Raw genomic sequence first — 24097 nt, 5'->3', positions numbered from 1 at the left:
TCGCTCAGACAGGTTGGTTGTGTATTCGAGGAGTGTCTTGCCAGATGACGATGGAGGGGGAGTTGAACAGGTGATGTTCGCAGGTGTACGGGCTTCCCTGCCATGCATGATGTAGTATGGCGTCAAACCTGTTGAGGCATGAGTACTTGTGTTGTACGCTAACTGGACTTGATTGATGTGAGTGTCCCATTCTCCTCCTTGATGAGAAATGTACTTCGCAAGTTGATCTTTGATGGTGCGATTGCATCGTTCGACTATGCCAGCTCCTTGGGGATGATAGGGTGTCGATCTAGACTTTTTGATGCCCAATTTGCTGCATAGTTCTTGCACTAATCTGGACTCGAACTGTCGACCTTGGTCGGTGTGCAAAGTCTCTGGAATACCATGTTCTTTCACATATTCTTCGAACAAATGTTTGGCGATGGTTGGAGCAGTCTGATCTTTCATTGGGAAGATATTGACATATTTGCTGAAATGATCAGTCACAACGAGTATATAGCGAAATCCTCGTCTTGAGCTTGGAAGCTCAGCAATGTCGGCAAAGACCATCTCCAAAGGGCGAGTAGTGGTAATGGGACGTAAGGGTGCTTGATGCTTAGGGGTTGGTAACCGGAAGGACTCACAAGCTGTGCATGTGTTGCAGAAATCAGTGATTTCCTTGTTCATGAAGGGCCAATAGCACATTGACTCTGCTCTCTGTATTGTGCGATGAGCGCCGAAATGTCCGGATGATGGGTCACCGTGTAACTCTTGAAGTACCCTTGGAATGAGGGAGTTTGGTACGACAAGTTGGAATGAGAGATTACCAAGCTTGTCTTTCTTCTTCCTGTAGAGTATACCGTCTTGGAGGATGAATTTGGGATACTGCCACAAGAGACGTCTAACCCGGGGGTTGTGTCTACGGATCTGTCGAATGGTTGGCCGCTCACCATTGTTAACGCATTCGATGACTGTACTGATGTCTTGATCTAGTTGCTGTTCATGTTGAACATCTACATCACTGTCAAGGATTACACCACGATAAGGATGAAGGACGTTTGGTGCAGACTGCCTCGTTGCATCATTGGGAGTAGATGTGTTTGTTGATGAACGAGTCTCGACTGCATTACACAGTGAATTGGTCACCATGTGCTTGAGTAGCTGATCCGTCAATCTTGGAGTGACTTGGCTCTCTTGACTCGGGCGTCTAGATAATGCATCTGCATTTCTGTGTGATTGTCCTTTCTTGTGAATAAGGCTGAACGTGTAGGAATTGAGTTCCAATATCCATCGTGTTCTCTTCCCAGTTGCATCGTCTTGAATTGGGAACTTCCTGAGAGCCAAAAGAGGTTTGTGGTCTGTCAGGATAGTGAAGTGTTGGTGTCTCAGATAATGACGAAAATGGCGAACAGCTGTAACAATTGCCCAGAGCTCTCGATCATAGGTAGACCATTTCTTCTGCGTAGCACTGAGAGTTTGGCTGAAGTAGGAGATTACACGTTCTTTACCATCTTGAGTCTGTGAGAGGACAGCACCAACTGCATGAAGGGATGCATCCGAAGATAGGATGAACTCCTTTTCAAAGTCTGGATAGGCGAGGAGAGGTGGATTGGTTAGAGCTTCTTTCAGATGTTGAAAAGCCTTTTCACACTCTGCTGTCCATACAAACTGTTGACCTTTTTGTGTAAGGGTCGACAAGGGAGTTGCAATCTTAGAGAAACTTGGCACAAAACGTCGGTAGAAAGATGCCAGGCCAAGGAAGGATCGGACATCAGTCGGTGTCCTCGGCTGAGGCCAGGACTTGACTTTCTCAACGTTGTTTGGGTCAGGTTTCACTCCTTCGGTGTTGATTATGTGGCCAAGATACGTAACTTCTTTCTTGAAAAAGCCACACTTTGAGGGTTTAAGTTTGAGTCCAGCGTCTCTGAATCGTTGCAATACTTCTTGGAGGTTCTTGCAATGATCATCGAAGTCCTTGCCCATGACTATGCAGTCATCAAGGTATACCAGGCATGTAGACCAGTGGAGGCCATGTAGAACGGCTTCCATGAGGCGCTGAAATGTCATGGGAGCGTTGACCAGTCCGAATGGCATGACAGTAAACTGGTAAAGCCCTGTGCCTGTGGTAAAAGCAGTCTTCTCTGTATCTTGGGGATCGAGCTTGACCTGCCAATATCCACTTGATAAGTCCATGACGCTGAAATATGCTGATGAAGAAAGGGAGTCAATTGAATCATCTTGGCGTGGAATAGGGTGAGAATCTCGAACAGTTACTGCATTGAGTTTTCTGTAATCCACGCAAAATCTGTATGTGTTGTCCTTCTTCTTCACCATGACGATTGGGCTCGCCCATGGGCTGAAGCTCTCTTCAATGATGCCTCTTTGCAGAAGTTCGTCCACTTGCTCCTGAATTTCCACTCTCATTGCTGGTGAAGTTCGATACGCCCTCTGTCGTATTGGAGTAGCTGTGGTGGTGTCAATGTGGTGATGAATAATGTCGGTCTGACCAATATCCTGAGACGTCGTGCTGAAAATATCACTGTAGGTCTGAAGAAGATGTTCAGCTTTCTCGTACTCTGTCCTCGTGAGTTCTGAAGAAGGGAGAACACCAGCAACTGGTGACTTGTCTGTCACTTGTGGATCAGCGTCAGTAGTTACGCTCATGATCTTGTATTCCTCTTCGGTATCCCCAGTAATGGAGAAGAATTGACCAAGGCAGGTGTCTGCAGGTAGATCGACTGCTTCGTCAGAGGGATTAATGAGGCGTACTAGAATAAGACCATCTTGAGGCTTGAACAGAGATCTGGCACCGATAACAGGAATGTGATCTTGCAATGTTGGTTCAAAGTAGCCATCGTAGTCTCTTGGTATGATGTCGAACTGTGGCGACGACAATCTTCCCTGGACGTGAGTTTCGCAGCTTGGAGGAATCCGAGCTTGTCCAACAAGAGAAACTTTACATTTCAGCGGGGCTTGGTATTGCTGACGATCGATGAAGGGAATAACATTTCCAGGCATGTTGAACGATGTTGACGATATGCAGGCATTCTGGCTGTCAATAAAGTCCCATCCAAGGACAACTGAATGAGTGATGTTGCGTGCAACAACGAACTTGTGTTGTGTAGCCTTGTTCCCTAAGTGCAGAGATGGTACGATTGTCCCAATGTTGTCTACCAGCCCACCTGTGATAGTAGATGCCATGGATGTCAACTTTTCTAACGGGCTCCTCTGCGATGCTGGAATGGATGACAAAAACTTGGCACTCAACAGAGATATGAATGATCCACTATCTACGAGTGCCAATACATAGACATTGTCGATAACGATAGGGATGTAGGGTGATTTCTTTGGCGAAATAGGTGCTATTCGTATTGGGACCTTGGTTTGTGTAGTTGATGAATGGCCCTCTTCCTCAACTACCAGAAGTTTCCCTGCTGCTGGTCTTCAAAACGAACTTGACGATAGGGAGCCTGTCTATGGGAGTCAACTTGATAACCTGCAGTGGAAGGATGCTGCTGATTTCGGCTGCTAGACGATTCATAGGGCCGTCTAGAGGGTGAAGTCCTAGATTGATATGCGTAGCTCCGATTAGGGCTTGGAGATATGCGTCTTGCATATTCAGGAGATCTGCGTCCTGCATATTCTGGAGATCTGCGTCTTGAATATTCCGGAGATCGGTGTCTTGCATATTCTGGAGATCTCTGTCTTGCATATTCTGGGGACCTGTGTCTTCGGTAGTCACGGCTTGGTGACGGAGACCCACAACGTTCCATGTGTCTTCCCTCATGGGAGCGTCCTGATGGGCTGCCACCGCGTTGCTGAGATCTGCTAGGCCTTTCAACTGTCTCTAACTTTAAGGACATCCTATCCAGCCTCTTCTCTAACTCGTTGAGTCTTGGCAGTAGTAGTCGTAAGACTGATGATTCTGCAGGCGTCTTGTCCTGGACCCGATCATCAACAGCTGCTACTATACCAAAATCGTGTGCTTGGTGTGCTCTTTCTACACGAAGTGCGATCTTCAACGCCTCGTCAAAATCAAAGCCTCCGAGCTCGTGAATCTTAACTTGAAGCGGTTTGTCTACCCCGGCAACAAATCGGCGAAATCTCTCACCACCTTTTGCATTGTCATCATAAGATGGGAAAGCCTCTTCTACTAAGGAAGCAATGGCTGATGCAAACACCTCTAACGGCTCACCTGGTTGGCGAGTTCGGGCAGTAATACAAGACTTGAATGTGTCAATAAACTGTGTCCGGCCGAAAACCTGAGAGAGTTTCTCTTTCATCTTCTTGAAATCCTTCTTGTCCGAAGCAGACAAGCTCTCCCACACGATGAAGGCTGATCCTGCTAGTCTTGCCGGAAGGAGGGTGGTCACGTTGATAGAAGTGTCCGAAAACGCCTGTGCAGCAACTTCAAATCGGCGTATCCATTGACGGAAGTCTTTGCCATTCTCTCCCGTAAACACTTCTGGCAATTCCATGCGATAAGACGCCATACTGTAGGAGTTATAAGCAATCAACTCAACAGATATGATCATCAACAAGATATCAACCCAGTAAAACTTACTGAACGAGTCAATGTGAAGGAGGGGGGGGGGGTCACTCTGAGTGCAGATGAAGAAAATGCAAACTCAACAGTTGAAATATCTGTGGCGAGCGGCTATGATGGAAGGAGGGTGTATTCTGCAACTGGTTATGTCGCTACGCCAACACTATGTAGAATATGCAGGTTTATACGGCAGAATGCTGTAATGTATGGCAGCCAAAGGCAGACTATACATGCAAACCGGATGTGATAAGTTGCTGGAAAAATACAGAACTGTATGGAGGGTGAAGAAAAAAACCTCAGTCACCGACGAAGGATGAATGCAGGAATATTCACCAAAATACAGCTCCAGTATGAAGAAGGGTAAAGGAAATCTCACTTACTGATGAAGGATGAATGAAGGAATTCACAAAACTACTGATGTAGGAAGAAATCAAGGCTCAAAAAGTCAAGATGAAACTTCAGTAATTAATGAAGGAGGTTGAATACACACAAACACTAGCTGCCTCAGCTTAAAATGAAGGGAGGTCAATCAGTGAGCAGAAGGGTGATATCATGCTCTCAAACATTCACATTCATATACAGATGGAGGGAGAATTTCACTTTGCAACTCACCACTAAAAACACTGCAGGAATTTCTACATATGAAGGAAGGCTGCAATGACAGTTAAGTGCAGAAAAACCACTGCTGGCACCAGTTGTAAAGTCCCACACAAAACAAAGTGGTCTCACATGGTTGAGGACTTGAGCTGCACTATCCGTTTTTTATTCCAACCACAAAATGGCTGCCAAGATGGCTGACATCCAGTCCATCAAACAATAATAACCAATCACAAGATTGGACAATAAATAGGTAACCAATAGAAAAGCTTGTAAAAGATAGAGTGCCATGTGCCATGTGTGCTGGGTTGAATAGCTAAGAGATAAGGAAGAGTGTGTATGTGTGTGGTGCTATAGCAGGTAATGTGCATGAGGATGAATGAATAGGGACAGAACAATAGAAGCCAAGAGCTAGCAGACAGGAGAGAATGAATGTAGGTCAGGAGTGCGCTAAAGCATATCGGAGTGGAAAACTAAATGTACAGTGTGAAATAAACAAGTAACCACTTTGATCAGTGAAATTAAAACCTTACACTACATTTCATCAACACATGTGCCCCCTTTCCTATCTGATAAGGGCTATTTAGAAAAATGAGGCCCTTCATAAATAAAAAGAGTCCCTTTTCATCTCTGGTAAATGACCATTTTCATATATGAGAAGTTAATTCTACTCACTTGACTTCAGTGCGCTCTTCACCTCCGATAATTGCCCCTATTCAAATATGAGAGATGCTCGTTTTACTTTGAAAAGTACCCCTTCCCCTCCTGATAAGTACTCTTTTCATCTATGATGGGTGCCCATTTTCACCTTTGCTAACTGCCCTTTTATTTTGAATCGTGCCCCTTTTCCTTTCTATTAAGGGACCTATCCCCTTTTCATAAATGCCCCTTTTCACCTCTGATAAATCAATTTCTGATGGATGCCCCTTTTCCGTCGACAAATGCCCATTTCCCATACTCATAAGTGCCCTATCTCATTTCTGGTGAGCGCCTCCTTTCAGGTGTAAGAAGTGCCCAGTTTAAACCTTTGATAATTACTCTTTGTACCTTGACACATGCTCCTTTTCTTTTCTAATAAGTGTCTTTATCCCTTTCGATATGTGTCCCCTTAACCTCTCATCATCAGGCACGTAGGCACGGGGGGGGGGGGGGCACGTGCCCCCTAACCTGCTCATCATTAGTCTTGCACTAATTTAAAGCGACTAAGAGTAATTTCCCCTAAAGCTCGCTCGCTCGCTCGCATTTATAGATGATACAATAATTATATGTCACTTTAAAACAAATGTTTTTTTCAGTCTTCCGTGATGCTTATAACCCCATCATGATTTGGTTTTTTCCTCTTTATAAGATGTAATTTTTCACTCTGCGACCTCACAGATCTTACATTTTTTTCTCGCTCGCCTTGCTCGCTCGCAAATGAATATTCAGACAATCACACTCAGCCGAAAGTGTGATGCTTAAGCAATAACTTGTATGATATATAAAGAAAAACAAATATTGAAATCGTCCCTGATAATGGGATCACAATGAAAGGGTATATACCAATGTCTAAAAAAATGTATATTTTCGCCTTGAGATTTCGCTTTGTAGGTGCCCTTTTTTGTTGGTGCTTTCCACTTTTGAAATAGCTCTGCCGCCCCTGCTTACGCATTAGCGCCAGCGTTAATTTCACGCTTGCGCGCACAGGGGGTGTCTGTGTGTGTGTGTGTGTGTGTGTGTGTGTGGGGGGGGGGGTTCCTCTCTAGCTCTGAAGCTGATTTTTTTTTTACCTAGATTCGTGCGATTCGGTTAATACTTTTAGAGGGAGTCTGAGGGGTGATGTGCCCCCCTCTAAAGCTGGCATTTTTTTGGATTTTTGAAACTGGATTCGTGCGTTTTGGTTAATACTTTTTTGGGGAGTCTGATTTGATTTCAAAACACCTGCAGTTAATGCGGGATAGCGTTGCAGCCTCTCTTTCCCCGAAAATTTAAAAATTACCAATATGCATTTGTTATATCTTATCTCGTATATTTTGGTGACAATTAACACTTTTCACAACATACATAAGCTCAAATTTCCGCTCACTCGCTTCGCTCACTCGCCAAATTATAAAACCAGGAAATAGATATTGGGGCAAGAGGCTTCAGCCCCCACTGATGGAAATGTCAAAAAAATTGCGCGCGAGCATAACTTGAAAACGGGGAATGTTGATATCGGACAAGAGATGTGACGTGAGCATGTCCCCTTTCCAAAATAATTGTGCCCGTTTGTAGGTACCAGTACACTATTAAAGTACAGTGCTTCTAATATCACCTTGTCAGTATTGGTAAGTTTAAATAACGGTCTGCGCGAATTTCGAATTTCCGCCCCCCCCCCCCCCCATTGGAAAATCCTGGATCCGCGCCTGGTATAGGCTAAATTTCACACATTTTGGGGTCTAAAAATTACCTTCTTGGCAATTTTAGGTTCTAAAAAGGCACTACAAATGTCATAGATAAGAATAAGAGCAATAACCATGCACTATGAAGGCATTTGCGGTCTGAAAACAGAACTCAACTATCCCTTTAAAAAGTGCAATCATGTACAGTAGATGCCCGGCACCCCCCCGCCCCCACCCAGTGTTATTTAGGGTACGCGTATGCTCGTTCCCTCCCTTTGAAAGCACCACCCCCCCTATCTCAGGACTGCCTGTATCTCCCTTTCGCCGGATTTTCCTGCCTTGGAGACCCCCCCCCCCAAACAAAACAAAACAAAAAACAAAAAAAATCCGGAACACTGCTAAATGTACCACCCACCCCCCCCCCCCCACATTTCAGGTGAGCTCTAGTCGATCGAGGGGGACTGGGGGCCAATGTTTTTACTTTTCAAAATGAAATAATCCTGAATGAGCTTTTAAAGCTAGCAGGAATTTCAGGAATTTGATCAATTTTTCTATGATATTCAAGATATTTTATAACCCCCTTTTTACATTTCTCAGGAGTCCAAAGAGAGAGAGAGAAAAAAAAAACACCCCTTTTTAAACAAATTAAGTGTCGAGAAAGGTACAACGAATCGTCTTCTTTCTCTAAAGATTTAATGAAACGTAAAAGCTTCCGCGCTTCGCGCGGGAGGGGGGAAGGGAAAAACTGAATTCAGATGAGGATTAACCCTAATAAGGCCGGGGGGCCATTATGCCCCCCCCCTCAACGATTTTCCGATTGCTCGGGAACGCATATGGATGGCGCCTCGCCGCTCGCTGACTTTTTTCTTTCGAGTCTTGCGCATCTTTCAAAAAAATAATTTGAAAATCGGACCAACAGTTACAAGGTCACGTGACCTTTTGTCTTTGCATGTCAGCCCGAAAATCGCTCATTTTTGTGATTTGTGTACAAAACATAAAACTTGGTTATTGGGTCTTGTTTAAAGTTTAGGTGGTTGTTTTTGGATTCGAAATAGTTGAATTGTAGTAAGAAATGAAATAAAACAACAAAAACAATGATACATAAGTTAAAAAAACAATGAAATACATAAGAAATTATAAAAACAAGAGATAACACAAGGAATAAGCTAGCTCTTCCGAATTTTTTTGTCGTATTTTATTCCAAATGGTCTAATAAAGATATGTAGTGAAAAAGAATGCTCAAATATGAATAATATATAATTTATGGGCAAAAATGTGAGTTATGACTTTATTTGCATAAATTGCCATAAATATACAAATAAGTGAATTTAAAAAAAAAATGAAATTATCATATTATTCTATACACGTTACTTGACAAGCGTGCAAATTTTCGCGGAGATCGGCAGTTTCACGGCCGAGATCTTAAGGGGGGGGGCATAATTCCGCCCCCCCCGGCCGTACTAAGACCTCAAATAGCCCGGCCTTTTTAGGGTTAAAAGTTGAGAACGGTACAACGAATCGTCTTCTTTCTCTAATGATTTAATGAAACGTAAAAGCTTCCGCGCTTCGCGCGGGAGGGGGGGGGGGGGGGGGGGGGAAGGGAAAAACTGAATTCAGATGAAGATTAAAAGTCGAGAACGGTACAACGAATCGTCTTCTTTCTCTAATGATTTAATGAAACGTAAAAGCTTCCGCGCTTTGCGCGGGAGGGGGATGGGGAGGGAAAAACTGAATTCAGATGAGGATTAAAAGTCGAAAACGGTACAACGAATCGTCTTCTTTCTCTAATGATTTAATGAAACGTAAAAGCTTAGGCGCTTTTCAATGTCTTGGGTGGTCTTGATCCTGGTCTTTTTTGACTCCCTTGTACTTAGAGCATGACTTATATAGACTTCTTGCTGTTTACAAGTTCCCAAAAGAGACTAGCTCGCTTTGTAGTGAGATCCTCCTTTAGCCAGATTTTCGGTCCATCAGCAATCTTCAGTCTCATCCTGGCTCTGTACACATCATTACGGACATATCTGCTAAATTTCACTATGATCGGTCTCGGTTTGTTCCTCCTCGTATAGTAGTACTCGCGCCCGTACTCGCGTAGGTTGGCGAAGTCGATGATTCACGTCCCTCATCAGCAGCGTGGCTCGGACGTGGAGAGATGCGGTGACTGCGATCTATCGAGTCCGGTTGAACTGTAAGGCCGAGCTTCGTATTGAACAGATGTAAAACGAGTTCATTTGTCTTCACGTCTGGTCCTTCGGGAATGCCATATATTCGCAAACAATTTCTCCTACTATATTGTTCTGCATCTTCTTTCTCATCCTGTAGCCCCGCCTGTACCACTTTTGTTTCCTTTTTCATTTCAGCTATTTTCTTTTTCATGGTTCCTACTTCATCTGCGTATTTCTTCAAATCCAAACTGACAGCTTGATACACTTTCTCCACAACTTGCTCCTCCAATTTAGCTGCTATTACGTTGTATACATCGTCCGCTATACGTTTGATCAGGTTCGATGATCGTAGTGAGAGGGCAATCTGCTTTTCAATAGCATCTTCAGTGTATTGTCTAGACTCGGGCCCCTTCCTTGATTTGCGCTTGACTGACCAGCAAGACTTTCGTCTTCATCAACACTGGAGTTAAGCTCGTCTGTCCCCGACTCTGCCGGCGTCGAAATTGCTTTACTCCGTTCATTTTCAGTCGGTTCCTTCCTTTTCCGACGATCAGTTTTTGGCCATCGCGTTTATCCGATTATCTCGTTATTAGCCCTGTGGCAGGATAAGAGATATATATGTATTGGTGTGTTTCTGTCGATGGGCTATCAGAACATAGGCTCCCGTTACGCAGCATATTCGTGGCGACTCTTCTCCAATTGCCTAGCTTTAGCGGTGTCTCACAACTCAGATTCTCGTTTACTCTACTCGGTCATATAGGGATGAGTTGCATTTGTGTGTCAGCTTCTCTCCGCTTTCTTAGCCAGTTGGTGTAAAGTCAGAATTTCATCCTTTTTTACCTGTTACTTTTGATATCAACATTCCTGCCTCTAAAACACCATTTTTGTGTTAAGAGTTTGCATTGAGAGATACATGGGGCTAACACATCGGTGATTTAGGTTTCTTGCAGAAGTTGTAATTAGCAAATGACTGTATGCTACTAGCTGAAACAAGATTATTTTTGTTACGCGACTCCATGAAATAGATTATCATCTTCCAATTTAAGTGATCGACACTAATCGAAGAAGGTAAATATATTCGAAATTTTTAACAAGCTGTAATATTCATTGATCATCAAAGGTGAGAACTACTCAATGTTAATGAACTCAAACATTGGTCATCCTCCTTGCTCATAATTTCATTACGATTTTGGATCTCGTGCATTTTTTGTTTTTGTTTTTTGCTGATGATGTTCGTTGATAATTAATCTACATATTATGAGTAAGAATTGGATCAAGGACGACTCATTTGTTATAAATGATGAAAAAATTGATCATCATCATTTATAACGAGCTGCATGACCACCTCGTGGACATAAATAAATAATAATAATAATAATAATAATAATAGCCTAATAGTCCACTCCAAATTTTATTAAACCGAAACGGAAATTCTTTTTGCCGAATTGATCGTGAGCCCGGCAGCCACTGAGCAGCGCCAGATCGACGTTGCTCTATCCCCTTATTGTTGAACGCCAAACAAGGTAGCAACAACTCCCATCTTTTAACGTCTTTTGGTATGACGCGGTCAGGATTCGAACCCACGACCTCCCGGTTGTGAGGCGGACGCTCTACTGACTGAGCCAACACTCCGGTACACAAAACAATGATTACAATCATAGTAATCCATTGTAATTAGTTACTACGTGAGGAAGGTCTACTACGTGAGGAAGGTCCAAATGCATTTCTTAATTGTTGAAATTGGCATTTGCTTTCCTAATTGATGAGCTACTTATATGCAATAATAAGGTAAATATATTGGACCGTTTCACATATCTAATTTTTACTTAGCCGAGAAGGTTTTTATGTTATTATTTTTGTTATATAAATAGTAGGATATTGCCCATTTTGTCGTAAAAAAACTATACTCCAGTTATTATTGTATATTCATTTATATATATATATATATATATATATATATATATATACACTTTCTGTTCTGCATGTTAATCAGTTAAAGTCAAATTGATTCACTTAAAAATGTATTCAGTTCAGTTCAGTTCATTTTATTCAAAACCACACAAAGCATGATATAATCTGTTACATAAAAAGAGACTGGGAATAGTACATCAATCAACATATTCTAATTTGATTACACCATAAACTGAATGGTTTGAGGACCCCTTTAGAAGCTAAGCTTGTGAGCGGGGCCCTATAGTCAACAGAATGCATACATTTACAGTAAAAAGAATGTTACGTATGATTATACAATGGATGAAAATACTAAGATACAGAATATAGAACATACAAATTTTCTCTCTCACACACACATACACACACACACACGCACACACGCACACGCGCGCCCATACACAGCAAACACACTGATGAGAAGGTCCTAGTGGTCAAAAAGCATTTCAGAATAAGAAATTACTAAGATGCAAATAAAAACTATGTCAGTCTTTCAAGTAGGTACGTTTTAGATAACCTTCTAAACCTAGAAAGAGTTGCACTATTTTTTTTTATATCATCAGTTAGACTGTTCCATTCTTTAATGCAAGAGATATGGAAAGAAGTCAGAGTGACATTTGTTCTTGCAAAAGGCTGATGAATAAGATACATTTGACGTGTATTATAATTATGAATTTGCGAATTCTGACGGAATAAATCTTTTAACGTACATTCATGAGGCATAGACTTAAGATTAAACATAAACAATATGCAATTGAACGACACAAGTCTACTTAGTGGTAACATTCTTAGTCGAAGGAACAATGGAGAACTTGGATGTCTATAATAAGAATTAGTAATAAGCCGTATTGCCTTCGTCTGCCATACACTCAACTTATCAAAATATGACTTAAAAGTGTTTCCCCAAGCAACATTACAATATGTCAAAAAAGGTAGAATAATACTATTATATAATGTTATCAGCACTCTTTCAGGTAAAATAAATTTTAATCTAAAAATGACACCTACACTTCGGGACAACTTTGTGCATACAGCATATAAATGATTTCTCCAAGATAAATGCTCATCCATGGTTAACCCTAAGAACTGAACATTTTCACTAAGCGCAACATCTTCAGTGTGTTCACCATTCCATCGGACTCTAGCTCTTTGGTTTACATAGAGAGGTTGGAATAATGTGACGAGGTGTTTTGGGAACCCCATATCTAAGAAGATGGAGAATAATTTGGTGTGGCTCGCAGAATCAAACGCCTTTGAATAGTCTATGAACATGATAAAAGCTTGTTGATCCATGGCAATCACCTTCTCATGTAGAGCTTGCAAACACATTAGCATATCTCTAGTCCCTCTTCCTTTTCTGTAGGCGGGTTGGTCTTCAGGTTGCTCTTGGCTGAGCATTTGTTTCATTCTATTTAAAATTATCACAAGTAAGATTTTCCTGGTGTGACTGATAAGGGCAATATTCCTGTAGTTTGAGCACAGTTTTTGATCCCAAGAGATACTGATTATTCTCTCTAATTTACTTTCAGATTCACAATATTATCTGAAACTTCTTTTCAGATTGTCTGTACATTAATTTCAGATTCACATTGTTTTCTCTAATTTATTGTAAGATACAGGGTATTCTTTCTAACTTATTTTCAGTTACGGAATGTTCTCTGTTACTTAATTTCAGATTCAAATTATTCTCTTTAAAGATACTATGTCCCCTTTGCAGCCAACATCAAATTCTGTAGAACTTTGCAGGAATTATGAATATGTCATGTATGTCCTATCTGTGAAATTTAAACGTTAGCAGTGTCCTAATATTCAAATTATGCAAAGAAACCCGTTTACTTGGTAGACTTCATTGTCAGACACTATTGAGTGAGTGACTGGCTTTATTTCTTCTTTGGTAATAACATACATAAAATGAGCTGTAAATGGTACATGAGCATTTGTCTACACTGTAACGCACTTCTTTAAATGACCAAATTAAACTGTCATTGATCGAATATTTGCGCAGCACAAAACGTACGACCATTCGGTACAATGGTCTGAAAATCAGACTATTACTTACTGTCTTGGTAGCACTTAAGTCGATTCGACAACTAATAATTATTATTTTCCCACGTAAAGACATTTTCAAGCTTCAACATTTTTCAAAGCTTTTCAAAATTTAGTATTATCTTTCAATGCCGTTGGAATTTAACCTTTTCATTTTTGGCCTGCAAATGGGACATAGTACCTTTAATGGAATATATTTTCTCTTACTTATTTTCAGATATACGGAATATTCCTATGCTCTTCAGTTTTCATCATTATGAAAGAGATGCACTTCAGAAAGAGAAGGATCATTTTATTCGTCCTTCTCTTAGCGGTCTCTATAGCTGTCACCACTCTATCATACACAACGCTGCGAATCTCCAATGAGGACGTGATTAAACACCATCAACCGATGAACCTACCTAGGTAGTAATAATAATAATAACGATGATCGTGATGATAATAATGATGATGATCATGATAATAATAATAATAATAATAATAATAATAATAGTAATAATAGTAATAATAATAATGATAATAACAATAATAATAATAATAATAATAATAATAATAATAATAATAATAATAATAATAATAATAATAATAATAATAATAATAATAATAATAATAATAATAATCATAACAATTGTCCATAAGGGGTAATTGTCTTCGGGGGGGGGGGGTAATTGTCTTAGAGGTTATTGTCCTAAGGGGTAATTGTCCTAGGTTTTTTTTAATTATCTTTGGGGTGTTTGTCCAGGGGGTAATCGTCCCGGAGGGGGAGTTAATTGTCCTAAGGGGGTATTTTTACAAGGGGGATCAGGGGCGGCGATTTCTTTTCATGTCCGGGGAGGGGGCGAAATGCGAGAGACGAGGGAGCATAGTGAACGAGAGGGGCGAAGTTGAATGAAGTGACTATCCCCTCACAAAAGAATACAGATTTTCTACAATATTTACTTGTACATTTTGAAGGATATTGTGCGGGAGAGCGTAGCGACTGAGCGAAAAGATTTTTGCATTTGAATTAGTCTAAACATCACACTCTTGGCCCCTACAGAGCCTTAAAGTGTGTTGCAGTCGGTAACGTAAGTATTTGCTATACCTCCTGTTCATCCAAGCGTGAACACATACCACACAAAAATGATACCGTTCATAGATAATTTTTAAAATAATTAGCAATTTTCTAGGTGTAAACTTTGTTTTGACTCACACTGTTTATGGCTCTCATTTTACAATTCTCTCTCTCTCTCTCTCTTAATATAAATTGTGGGGATACCGTAAATTTGTTTGTAAGTTCCGCTTTTTTATTATCCTGTTTTATTTTAGCCCAAACTCTCTATTATTATTATGTAACCAAGTTTTAGGGGCTTGCGCCGCCATACAACCGTTGCTTCTTTAGTATGCCCCTCAGTTGCATTGTATACATGCATTTAGGTCAAGAATGTACCGTTATCATTTTCTGTTCTGCCATATTTCTAATTTGTCTTTTATACAATCTTATTACATTGCTTCATGTCATTATTGCATTTATATGTACTTTTTACATGGTCATCGAAACGGAAGTAAATCAACCAAATCAAACTCCCTTAACCACTAGCTGCCTAAGGCCAAATAAATACAAAAAAAAAACATGTTTAGCGTCCTTCTTTAAAAAAAAAAAGGAAGCAGGAGGTCCTTTTTTTCTTTCTTTCAAAATGGCCGCTCGGTACATTTTTCCTGACAGTTAGGCTATTCTTCAAGAATGCCTCAGACTTTTTTAAATTTTTTTTTTTTTAAATCAGAAATAAATACATTTTAGTAGTGTTTTTCATGTTTTTTTCTTAAAAAAAAAAGAAGTAAAAATATTAAAAAATAAATAAAAAAATAGGAGGCGGCCCCAAAAAAAGAAGCGAGCGGGACGCTTAACATGTTTATTTTTTTAATAGCCTAATCAATGGCTATGTCCGAAACTAATGCTTTTCCACTTTCTCCCAATGCATGTTAGGGTTCGGTCATCAAGCTCACAGGTCACAGAATCTTCCTCTGCACTAATTCCTCACTGTGAGGCCCATAAACACGTGGCATATATCAAGACGCATAAGACTGGCTCTACCACGCTGGAAACCATTTTCAACCGGTTTGGTTTCATTTACAATTCCTCATTTATCTTCAATAGGAACGATTTCTTTGGACACTTCGAGTAAGTTGAAATCTCACGCGAATACTAGGGACTTTTAGATTTACACGACGAGAACGTGGACCGTCACGTGTGACATCCTTTTAAGGTAATGTGACGTCCTTTTAAGGCACTGTCGGGCACGGCCCAGTGCCTGAACTGAACACAATGTCACACGCGGCAGTCCACGCTCTCGTCGTGTAAATCTGAAAGTCCCTATTGACCCGGTTAAAAATATTGCCCAAATGGATCTCGATTCTGTGCTATTCCCCGGGGCGAAGTTACACATATACTTGTAGTAGTAATACAGTAATAACTAAAAGTTTACTTTTGCAGGAATCATACCGATATAACTAAAAGTGGACCATTGTAGGAGTAATATCGATATATCTAATAATATACTTTTGTTTGAATATTACCGACATAATTATAAAAAAATGACTTTTGTAGGAATGATACCGACACAACTAAAGCATACTTTTATAGGAATAATACCGACTTTTGTAGAAATAATACCGACCTAACTTCATGCAGTGTGCGCATTGTACTATATAGTTATCTGATATTAATTTTATGTGCATTTACTGCTTCCTTACCTTCCATTAGGAGCGTTTGACTAGTCAATATTATTTCACCATACTGCCCGGCAGTCCATGTTATTCTTTGTCATGCCAGTCATATTGAAAAAATCAAAGGCCTAGAATCTTCTTACAAACTATGCACCGTCTTGTATTAAACCCAACGCTGTGCTTAAATAAAGCTTTTGTTCAAACATCAAGTTTAGACAATGAATGTAGTCTGAGGTCTAAGTTATCATTTGTTAAACCTGCTCTTAGCCCCAGGGTTAAGTTTAACTGAATTTGTTGAATTTGGACTATAAGGCCATTACAAAAGACAAACATGTTTAGCGTCCTGACTTTTTTTTAAATAGGAAGGACGATCGAGGCCCTTTTTTTCTTTTCTTTTTAAATGGCCGCTCCGTACATTTTCCCAGATTGGCTGGACAGCCAGTCGGAGTATTTTTTAAGATGGCCGCCAGCATGTGTTGTTGTTTTGTTTTTAAATTCAGAAAAAGACCATTTTAGCAGCACGTTTTTCATGTTTTTTCAGTGAACAAAAAAAAAAATGAAAAAGAAATGTGAAGTTTTTTTTTTTTTTTTTTTAAATGCAGGCGGTCCCTAAAAAGGAAGCGGGCGGGGACGCTAAACATGAATACATTTTTTAATGGCCTTCTGTTCGTTGTAAAATGTTTTGGGTTTGGGTTTTGTTTGGGTGCTCCTTCGAGTGCCGCCCGGGGGACATCTTCCCCTACCCTCACTTAGATACGCCACTGTTTTTATTTAAAGCTAACGCCCTTCTGGCAATCAAAAGACGTTTCTTTTGTATTTCCCAATCTTGCAGAGCAATGGACTTCCGGGATGCTGCCACGGAGAAACATTTTCTACCACCCCTAGGAGTTGGCAAAGGAGATTACGCGAGATACAAGAACTACGATACGTGTGCGATTCACGTGCGGTTTTATCGCGACACATTTATTAAGTACATGGCCAACGATACCCTTTATGTTTCAAGTGTTCGCGATCCAGCCGACCAGTGGGAGTCGGCCTTTAATCAATTTGGATTCCGAAAAGCAATCTCACGACTTGCTGATGCTAATAAGAAGATGATTGCCATAGGCGACTACCTAAAAGTGCCCTTTAATGACGCAAATTCTACACTTGATGCAATTAACGAATTCCTCCGCAAACCCGAAGTATACCATAATGCATTAAATGGTGAGGACTGGCATTTTGCTCACAACGACCAGGTGTTCGATTTAGCCACCGATCTCGAAATGAAACAGCTTAAAAATGAAACGCTTGTTAATCGCACAATCGACCGACTAGTTGACGAGCTGGACATGGTAATCGTAAACGAGTACTTCGATGAATCCTTGCTTGTCATGAAGAAAGCCTTGTGCTGGGACTTTAACGATATCTTATACATTTCGCAGAACAAGCGAGCTGTAAAAGACACCATGCCGGAGGAAACACGCGCTAAAATCCGGGCATGGAACCACGCGGATACGTTACTTCACTATCGCTTCAATGAAACTCTGTGGAAAAAAATCAAAGCTTACGGACCGAAATTCCAAATAGACTTGGAGCATTTTAGACAAATGTTGAGTGATATCAAGTCAAAGTGTTCCGACATCAGCAAACCGGTGGATCATGGGTATAATTCTGTAGTTCTACAGACAAGAGCAAAGGCTAATTCTACCTCGTTGTGTAAGATGGTCGCAGGGGGTTTTGCGGATACATTCCGGAGAGTGTTTAACAGACAGAAAGACAGTGGTTTTGCCTTTTAGATTCATCGATGTTTACATCGTTAAAATCATTGAACTGATTTGGTGTTTAGTATATTGATTCAGGAGTGACATAAATATTGCTGTTATCATCGGTAAATTGTAGAGGTAACGATGTATTATAATCTTTGGAGGATATGTTAATAGATACGTCTAAAAGATAAGGGTATGGGGAATTTTTGATATTTTCTAGTTTTGGAAATATAACCACAATACCTTTATTCGATGTGATACGTTATGAGAGACTCCATCTCAGAAGGAGATAATGTTCGTACGTACAATGAACCGGGCAGACACTGCTAGTCTATGGGTCAGTACTTTGGTGTAATATGCATCGAAATATTATGCCGTTTAATCTGTTGGGATGTTACAATACCACGTCAAAATAATACTGTTGCTAATAATGTTTGATCGTTATACCAGGGATGGGTGTGAAATTGGTTTACAACTTATAATCATTAATTATATGTAGGTATAGGGAGTGACCGCATCATTGACATTGAGTACAGAGAAAGAAATGTCATGTTTAGATAACAACTTTTAACTATTTCGTCGAAAAGGGGGAAAGTTTTTTTCATAGGTTTAATTGTCTTATTAGCGGCTGAAGACATTTTGCTTTGGCCATCGCTATCATAATGTGTATTGATGGGTTTTATTATACAGGGTGAGTCAGAAAAGTTATGTTGTTTTTAAAGTTTGACTATTTAATCAGAGGTTTCATGATATGTCTTGATAAAGTTATCCTCCCAGTACATTTAGGTACCATTTTCATTTGAATCCTTCACGCATGACTGAACATCAGACAATCTTTACAAGACTGCCATATTTCACTTGCGCCAACTTACTGGGTGAGGAATGAAACACTGCATTGAACAAAGACAGTCAGACAGACACACAGACACACAGACACACACACACACAAACACACACACACACACGCACACCCACACACAAACACACACATTAATATGAAGTTAAAACCTACCATTTTCACAGAAATCATGGTAAAAACGTCTCGTCATAATCGTCTTCAAGGGTCTGGATTGTTTCCCGCTAGACTAGGCCACCATACACCTGTACCCTTTTAGTTCTAACTACGAAGTTGACCAGAGCCTGTTGGAGGTTAATGTCTGTGGATTTCAGGAGTATTGGGATAACTTTTTCGTTTTCTATGCCAGATTCTGTAATAAGCATGGCTGTTTCTATAAGAAAATGAGAGCACTTGCATAAAAATGTTTAACTGTTTCTTTTTCGTGCTCACAGTTTGAACAATGACCAGTCTCATGTTGATTCAACTCAAACAGATTTTCATTTAAACCTAAGTTCCCCATTCTTAAGCGATGGAGAATAGTTTCATTACTTCTGTTGTTCAAGTAACACACAAAAGTTTTTTGATACTAGAGTTTTCATTTCTCGTAGGGGGGGGGGGTGATGCTTCATTCCATCTTTTTTGCCATATCTCTAAGTCTATGTAGTATTTCTTTATAACATAGTTTGCTTCTGCTCTGGTAAGAGCATTGTTTTCTATATTTGTTTTTATTTAGTCCTGCTTTAGCAAACTTATCTGTTATCTCATTGTGTTGTAGACCAAAGTGACTGGGAATCCATTCGAAATTGACATGGGTGCCCTTGTATTTAGTTGACTACACAGGGTTAGCATTTCAAGAATGAAAGATTCGTCTTTACGAGATTCTATGGCCTGGAGTGAACTCAAAGAGTCGGAAAAGATAACTGCCCCGGTGTAGAGTCCTGGGAGTTGAAATAACCATGTTAGGGCAAGTACAATTGCGGCCATCTCTGCTCTATAAGGAGATGTGGAATTATAGCTAGTCTCTTAGATTGGGAAACATCATAATAAGGTACATGAAATGCAGCAGCAGCAGAGTCTTTATCCGGCGATCTTGATCCATCTGTATATATGTGTAAATAATTTCGAATTCCATTCTATTTCGAATTTATCAATTCTAGGGCTGCTTGTTTTGGGACAAAACAGATATCTGTTTTCGTTATAACCTCTTTTAGCTCAGATGACACATGGGGACAGAGCATTTGCCAAAAGGGTGTGTTGAAATAATAGTTCATTGGATCTTCTAGTATGTAACTGAATTTTAATGTAGAATCCTAGGTTCTACGTCGAAAGGTTAATCTAGAGTGAGTACCTCCAAGAATATTAGATTATCAACAATCTTTCACATCTTCGTTCAGAGGGTGTTTGCGCATACTCTCGTTTCGTTTTCTTAGTTTAATTGATAACATTTATCGCCTTATAAAATCAAAAGGCATTTCGCCTAGTTCGACTTGCAGCGTTTAAGGGATGTACCTTTCCGAGCGCCTGCAAAAACAAATAACGATTGGAACTGAACTGAGTGCAACATATTTTTTGCGCTTGTCGTAGCCGAGTTGTATGCTTCGCAACCATAGTCGATAATTGATAGTAATAATGCTTTATATTATCATCACTAGTTCTTTAGCATCTCCTGACCACTTGGCGTGTGCTAGACTTTTGATAACATTAATTCTACCTTTACATCTTTTACTAATATCTAATAAACGAGGCCTCCAAGTCATCTGTTTGTCAAATGTGACGCCGAGATACTTGTGCTCTTTACGTGGTGTCAACTTTTGACATCTTATATATAAATCGTAGTTATCATCATTTGTATTGTTCGAAAATAAGATAGAGGTCGTTTTCTCTACCGACATAATGAGTCCAAATGGATTGAGCCATGAGTTCAAAGAGTCTAGATAATTTTGTATGTTCTGGATATTTTGTTTTACATCATGGCCTGATTTCCAAATAACGATGTCGTCTGCATAAATCAAGCTGTGTATATCTGGTCTTAAAGATATGTCACTTATCATTATATTAAAAAGGAGGGAGCTCAAAATGCTACCCTGGGGTAAACCGTTTTCAGGATGCGTAATTTCCGATTTGGCATTACCTATTTGTACTTGAAAGGTACGGTTAAACAAATAGTTTCTCAAAAATGTCAATATTTCATTGGAGACCGATTCTATGTAACTTGACGATTAATCCTTTCGTCCAGGGAGTATCATAGGCTTTGGCCAGATCAATAAATACGACTATGGTTTTCATACCCACAAAAAGATATTTCTGAATTTCATTTTCTAAATGTACTAAGTTATCTACTGAGCTTCTCTTTTTTTCTAAAACCATGTTGTATACTTCTCGAAATTTCGTTTTTCTCTACGAACCATTCCCTCCTTTACCATACCTTCAAACATCTTGATAAAGCAAGGTAATAATGAGATAGGTCGCTAGGATGTTAGTTGGGAGGAGTCCTTTTTTGGTTTTAAGATGGGTATCAACATTGCGTGTTTGCATTGTTCCGGAATCGTCCCAGAAGAGCTTATGCTATTGTAAAGACAGAGTAATGTTTTCCTAGCCCTGGCTGGAAGGTTTTGAAATACAGTATATATCAAGCCATCTTCACCAGGCGCTGATGTCTTTTTTTATGTTAAGAACTTTTTCGAGTTCCATCATAGTAAAAGGTTCATTGATAACTATATCATGTTCTCCTTTATAATCAATAAATTAATATTTATCTCGTAGTTCTTTATTTCCCTTTTTTTGTTTTACAACTGGGGCCCGTTCCTTGACTACATCAGCGTTAGTGAGCTAGTTGTCCGCTACGTGTTTCACGAAGCCCTCTTTGCCAATATCAACGACAACATCCTGACTAAGGAGTTATGACGCCTCCGACACTGTCATATCTCTGTCATAACTTTTTAGTCGATGGGCAGCGCCATCACATGTCATTTATTGGGTAGACTATGGCTGGCAAAAAGGACAAGAAATCCTCCAGCTATGATCTTGCTACACATTCACTTAAAAAAGGGAGTTATCGTTTTTCATATTTGAAATCTTTTGAAAATGTGCCATGTTTATATTTAAGGATTTTTCCATTTAACTAAACTGATAATACGTGTTTATATCCACATTGTAAAGTCCTCGAAGGGATGGGTAATCTACCACGACAGGCAAGCCATAGTTAGAAGTGTATTCTCTAGTTTTCAGACCCATATTAATTTCGAGATAAATTCTACCTTCAAATGTGTAAACCGAATGGTTTAAACTTTAAACATATGTTTTAACGTTTGGAATGTTGAAGGTTTATAATTTTTATACTGTGCTGACACCTAAAACATTAGACACAAATTTCATTACATCATATTTTTTTAAGAATAATATATTGGTGTATTTTTATAAACTATTTAATGAAAAAACTGATTCACCGGTCATGTAATGAAATACTCACAATTATATTTTACAATTACTTCTATTGTATAATCTACACGAATTTGGAAGTATTTTGCATCTCTTATTTCCTGGTATCATTTTCAATCTTTTTTTATTACTAATTCATTTAAATAATTGCATTTTTCCTAATTTAATAATCTGGTGGTATTGCGACTAAGCTATGGCTTGGCTCTTTTTACTCGCCGATAGTATCGATTTCACGAGATACTAGCTAGTAAGCTCTTCGTGAAACAGTTTAGGAAGATCAAAGACAGTTATGACTGTCTTGTCGTTGGTTTCTAGGAACGAGCCCCTGGTCTTCAGAAAATGCTTTCCAAATTCGTTAGCTTTTTCTTGATCATCTATAATTACTTTAGAATCTACTTTTAATTCTGATATCTTAGAATGAGTTTTTTGGGGATTACCCTTCAGACAACGAATCAAATTCCATAGTTCTGAGATTGAGGTGAACCTGTTCAGTTTTGAAGTGTAATCCAGCCAACAACTTCTTTTTGAATGTCTAAAGATCCTTTGGGCTTCTGCCTTCTTTTCTTTGTATAATTTTAGATTTTCATCGTTTTGGATTCATTCCGTTTCTTAATCTTTATTTTGCATTTTTCTGTCCACCATGGGACGGGGATGAATCTCGCATTATATTTCTAAATTTCTTTAGGGTACAGTGTGTAATTCATTTAAAATAATATATAGAGATTCCATAAAGTTTCCGTAAAAGGTTTTGACATCTGCGTCTTGCAGTGAGTTTGTGTCCATTCGTTGATCGCATAATTTATTGAAAGCGTGCCAATCTACCGTCTTGAATGACCGTTTTAGAGTAAAGTCATCTTTCGTACAATCTGATTTAGGATTTTATCTTTCGATTTCAATATATATTGGAAAATGATCACTTCCTAATTTATTTGATAGCACTTTCAAACTTATTGAGCTGGCTAAAGCGGGAGTTGCTAAAGATAAATCTAAACAAGACGTTTAGCCAATAATTGGGTTTAGATCTACTTTAATTTGTTAACTTATTTATGGTGCAGAATTATGTGTAAAATGAGCCCAAAATGTTCGCTTACCTTTAGCAAGTCCTTTCCTATCCAAAACTAGAGTCGAAAGTACGGAAAGTCCCGTGAAATCATATAAATATCCACAGTTTAGCAACAAGTAACAGACAGACAGCCACGTGCACCGACCTAGCAGCAGCTCAAACGATTAGGGGATATTGCAAAATAGTCTCCACCAAGGTGCTAGTACATAAATATTTAATATTTAATTATTAATTTAAGTATAGTTTCTTTTGAAGTTGCGGGGTAGAATTTGTTTTCATGGCGGCATTTGGAGATGAGTTCTGGTCTTTTGTTCAGAAGTGTCTGTTTCTCGGCGTTGATGATGGCAAGTTTCTCGGTTAGGCACAGGTTGCATTTCTTGTTTCGCTGGAGTACGCTTGGGCTTGCTGGAGATCGACCGATCGATGGTGAATGGGATGCTTTGCTGTTTGAGTTGCCAAATGTGTTTGAAGAGTTCTGTGCTGTTTTTGTTCTTCTCATGTCGGAAGGACTGTAGGTGATTGCCGTACCTCATCTTAAACGCATTTTTCCCGATCCACTAAAAGTTGCAAAAATATTTCCGATATATAAAAAGGATGATCACTCTAAAATTTCAAACTACCGACCAATTTCTTTACTACCAAGCATTTCAAAGATATTAGA

At 39.5% G+C, this 24097-nt stretch overlaps 1 protein-coding gene across 2 annotated transcripts; it reads left to right on the top strand.

Moving 5' to 3' along the window:
* The first annotated feature begins 10037 nt into the window (after window positions 1-10037).
* LOC100890023 (galactosylceramide sulfotransferase) lies at window positions 10038-18832 on the top strand. 2 transcript variants are annotated; one of them, XM_003725934.3, is made up of 4 exons: window positions 10038-10715; window positions 13861-14048; window positions 15610-15804; window positions 17182-18832. In XM_003725934.3, the coding sequence occupies exons 2-4, from the start codon at window positions 13900-13902 to the stop codon at window positions 18125-18127; spliced, it is 1290 nt and encodes a 429-aa protein (XP_003725982.2). In that variant the 5' UTR covers window positions 10038-10715; window positions 13861-13899; the 3' UTR covers window positions 18128-18832. The 2 variants fall into 2 exon arrangements, with proteins under 2 accessions (XP_003725982.2, XP_003725983.2); XM_003725935.3 differs by lacking the exon at window positions 10038-10715 and adding an exon at window positions 11209-11435.
* Window positions 18833-24097: the final 5265 nt, after the last annotated feature.

The sequence above is a fragment of the Strongylocentrotus purpuratus genome, unplaced genomic scaffold (assembly GCF_000002235.5).
Source record: "Strongylocentrotus purpuratus isolate Spur 01 unplaced genomic scaffold, Spur_5.0 spur5_scaffold_2, whole genome shotgun sequence".
Taxonomy (NCBI): Eukaryota; Metazoa; Echinodermata; class Echinoidea; order Camarodonta; family Strongylocentrotidae; genus Strongylocentrotus; species Strongylocentrotus purpuratus.
This window is presented reverse-complemented; position numbering and strand designations above follow the sequence as displayed.

Bases quoted from the DNA above. Each gene is read 5' to 3' on its own strand.
- LOC100890023 (XM_003725934.3), top strand. From the start codon at position 13,900: ATGAAAGAGATGCACTTCAGAAAGAGAAGGATCATTTTATTCGTCCTT. The intron at 14,049-15,609 runs GTAGTAATAATA...AATGCATGTTAG, and splicing joins CAACCGATGAACCTACCTAG to GGTTCGGTCATCAAGCTCAC. The intron at 15,805-17,181 runs GTAAGTTGAAAT...CCAATCTTGCAG, and splicing joins GATTTCTTTGGACACTTCGA to AGCAATGGACTTCCGGGATG.